This window comes from Grammomys surdaster, unplaced genomic scaffold, assembly GCF_004785775.1.
Source record: "Grammomys surdaster isolate TR1022 unplaced genomic scaffold, NIH_TR_1.0 1164, whole genome shotgun sequence".
NCBI lineage: Eukaryota > Metazoa > Chordata > Mammalia > Rodentia > Muridae > Grammomys > Grammomys surdaster.
In genome coordinates this window covers 6,366,366-6,369,762 of record NW_021605583.1, presented here as the reverse complement: position 1 = coordinate 6,369,762, position 3,397 = coordinate 6,366,366, and the positions used below count along the sequence as shown (strand labels likewise).

Genomic DNA, 3,397 nt, shown 5'->3' with positions numbered 1-3,397 from the left:
CCCCCCCCCCCCCGGCCTTCCTGTGGCTTCTTTCTCCCCATTCCTTAGGCCTCCCACTAAAAGCCAAATTCCCAGAAGATTCCATCTATACAAGAAGCAGCCTCTACCCACTGGGAGAAGGACAATGTATACAGACTCGTGGGATCTTGGGAGGAATAGCAAGGGGCATGTGTGTGTGTGTGTGTGTGTGTGTGTATTGGGGGTGTGTGTATTGGGTGTGTGTGTTTATTGGGGGGGTGTTGGGTAGGTGGTATTAGGTGTGTGTGTGTTTGGAAGATGTGTGTGTATGGGGTCGGGGGAGGTGTTGAGGGCAGGAGTCATTACCTTGAGCAAGTTGAAGAGCAGAGGCAGAATCCGCAGGGGCAACAGCTTGGCCACAATGCCCAGTACCAGGCTGACATCTTCCCCAACGCGGCCCACAAATTCAACCACTTCTTTGCCCACTCGCTGAAAGGCTGTCTTGCGCAAACCAAGCACAATGTAGAGGGCAGCCAGATATTCCTGCATGGCAGGCACCGTGAATACGAAGGTGCCCAGGTGCCCTGGTTCCACACACGGAGCCAGGAAAAACCTCAGGGCATCCCGGCGGAAGATCTGGAGCAGCTGAATCTCCTCCTCTGTTTTGATGCCAGCTTCTAGGCAGCCCCGGACATCCTCTTCCGAGAAGTAGGTCTTTCGGGATGACACCCCTTCATAGGCCAACTTGCCCATAGTCCGGGCTGCATAGGACATCAGGGATAAATGGGAGGGGTGGGTGCTGTCCAGCGTTTCCCCACTGAAGTTCAGACGTAGGAAGCTGGTATATATGCTTGTGAGGGTCTGACCAGCAGGTGTGGGAGCATGCAGGAAGTGCAAGGTGGCACAAACGAGCCAGCAATAGGAGGGCAGAAAGCAGGCAGCGGCAATCTGATGGTGCCCCTCCAGGTTTCGGGACAGCATTTGAATCAGGTTGTCTCGCTGAGCTGGCGTGACTGAGACACCTGCACCCCCAGCACCATACCCACAATCAGGCTGGTTAAGGCGGAGCTGGAAGTAGAGTTTCTGCAGGTTGGTATCAGAGAAGCCACAGATTTCACCATAGCGGCCCACGTACTTGCTGGGGATCCGGCCAATGGCGGAGGGCCGGGTGGTTACCAGAATGCTGGCCTGGGAGGGATATGGTTAAAGGTTAAGAAAGAAACATCTGTGTCTCAAGAAACATGATTGCCTCAAGCCCCTAAAGATGGAGGGTCCAAGAATGAAGAGTTATCAACATTATAACTAACAAGGCTGGACATGGTGGCACACGCCTTTAACCCCAGCACTTGAGAAGCAGAGTCAGGTAGATCTCTGTGAGCTCCAGGCCAGCCAGAGTTACACAGTGAGAACCTGTCCAAAAAAACTTGTATCAGTTATTGATTATCTACTATGGCCCAGGGCACTGAACTTAGCACTTGAAATGTGGTATCTCACTTAACCTGTAGAGGACAAGGATAGAACACACAAGTTTGGGCAGGAAAGTGACTTGTCCAGGGTCACACATTTAGGAAGAGCAAAGGTGAACTAACCCAGGCATTGTTGTCCTATACAACAGCCATGTAGGGCAAGACCATAAAATCCCCTATGGGGCAGGTTAAGGGACAGCAGTGACAGGACATGACAAGGGGCAACCCACCTCGGGAAGCATATATTTACGCAGCAGGTTGACCATGATGGCGGCTGGTGCCCCGGGTTCCTCCGGGTCACTGCAAAGCCCTGTGCCTGCCAGCCGGAAGTCAAGGTTGAGGCGCTCCAAGCCGTGGAGCACAAAGAGCAGGCGGGATCCTGCGGCAGTCATCAGGGGCAACACCTCCTTCAGGGGTGTGTAACGCTGGGTCACAAGTTGGCACAAGGAAGCTGGGGTGGGGCCCAGGGATGACAGGTCCTCACAGGAGAAGGGGATGAGCAGCTCAAAGGCAGGCAGTCTCCCATAACACCAGTCTAAGACCATCTTGCGTACCAAGGTGCTCTTGCCAGTACCCACGGTCCCGTACAATACCACCGTCTGCACGCGGCGCCCACAGGCATCTGGGTCAAAGAGCTGAGACAGGGCCAGTGGGGGGAGCCCTGCCTGGGTTCGCTGATGCCCTGTGGCCAGCTCCGTGGATGGACGAAGCAGGTCATCCGGGGTGCTCTCTCGGATCACAGGGTCAACGTGAACTGTGTCTAGAGCAAAGGTTGGTCCAAACTGACGCTCCTCTCTGGGCAGCCGGCTAAACCACTCGGTGAGGTTCCGGCGATGCCTCTGGATAGCTTCTGGATGAGAAAGCAAAGGACATTTGGTCAAGGCAAGGGACTAGAGGTGCTGGCTCTTCGGGCTAGCCAGGGTGGCTATAGGTCAGGGTAGGGAGTCAATACAGAGAACTCAGAGTTGCAGGGACCCATTGTAGTGTGAGCACATAGAACTAACTCCATTAACCTGGAGATTACTCAGAAGGCTTAGAGCCCTGTGACAGAAAATATGGAGTCTTTGAACAGATTATGCTGAGCCTGGGATGACCGGGTTCCTGACACCTGGCTACTGGACTCAGAGTTGTCTCAAGGAAGGGAGAGAATGTCTCCGGCAGTGCTTTGTACATGGTCCCATGCACAGCGTGGGTGATGCTCAGATGACAGGAAGGAGGGGGGTTGGGAGGGAGGAGCCACCAGTAGATGACAGGGGTGAATCCTCTGTGCCCGTCCTCATCCTTCTAGGCCCCCCTTCTCTCCACACCCCTCCTTTACCAGAGGCAGAGATGCTCCTGAACAGCTGCCCATGCCTTCCCGGTGGGGGAGCACTGTCTGCTGAGTTTCCATGGTGACGGATAAAGGCCCTAAGAGCAAAGACAAGGGATGGTCTGAGGTTTAGAACTCGGGGGAGCCCTGGCATGGACTCAGTCCAGTCCGGTCTGCACTTTCTGAGATGAGGCCCGGACTCTTGTTCTTCCCAAGGACTGTGACCTGGGCCCCTCCAACCCTAATTGCTGCCTGCTCGAGATTTCGACTGGCCTCTGCTAGATCAGTTCCAGTCCCATTACTACGTACCTCCATGCCCTAAGCTAGCTTCCTCTAGATCCTTGGAAGTTGTCCCCCCCCACCCCCCCGCAAGAAACCCAACCCTCTCTCCCAGGAGATCCTGACCACTCCCATCTCCTGAGCTATATGTTCTGAGGCCTGACACTCCCAGGTCTCACCTAGAGGGCTTCAAGGGATGCACCCCTTTAAAAGGCCAGCTCTGTTGGATCAGGAAGGAGACACGCTCATCTGCAGAGAGAAGAGAGAAGAGAGAGGCAGCATCTGCAGAGCCATTCACACACCCCCTCCAGTGTACACCCCCGACATCGGTATCAACCTCCCCTCTTATTTGCTCTTTTTTTTTTTTTTTTTTTTTTTTTTTTTT

At 54.3% G+C, this 3,397-nt stretch overlaps 1 protein-coding gene across 1 annotated transcript in view; it reads right to left on the bottom strand.

Moving 5' to 3' along the window:
* The window catches only part of Nlrx1 (NLR family member X1), a 15,913-nt gene that overhangs the window by 9,287 nt on the left and 3,229 nt on the right, over nucleotides 1–3,397 (bottom strand). The window contains exons 3-6 of the mRNA XM_028783703.1: nucleotides 3,192–3,261; nucleotides 2,743–2,831; nucleotides 1,655–2,274; nucleotides 325–1,146 (exon numbers count right to left, since the gene is read on the bottom strand). Of these exons, the coding sequence (XP_028639536.1) occupies nucleotides 325–1,146; nucleotides 1,655–2,274; nucleotides 2,743–2,831; nucleotides 3,192–3,261 (1,601 nt within the window). The remainder of the gene's footprint in view (nucleotides 1–324; nucleotides 1,147–1,654; nucleotides 2,275–2,742; nucleotides 2,832–3,191; nucleotides 3,262–3,397) is intronic.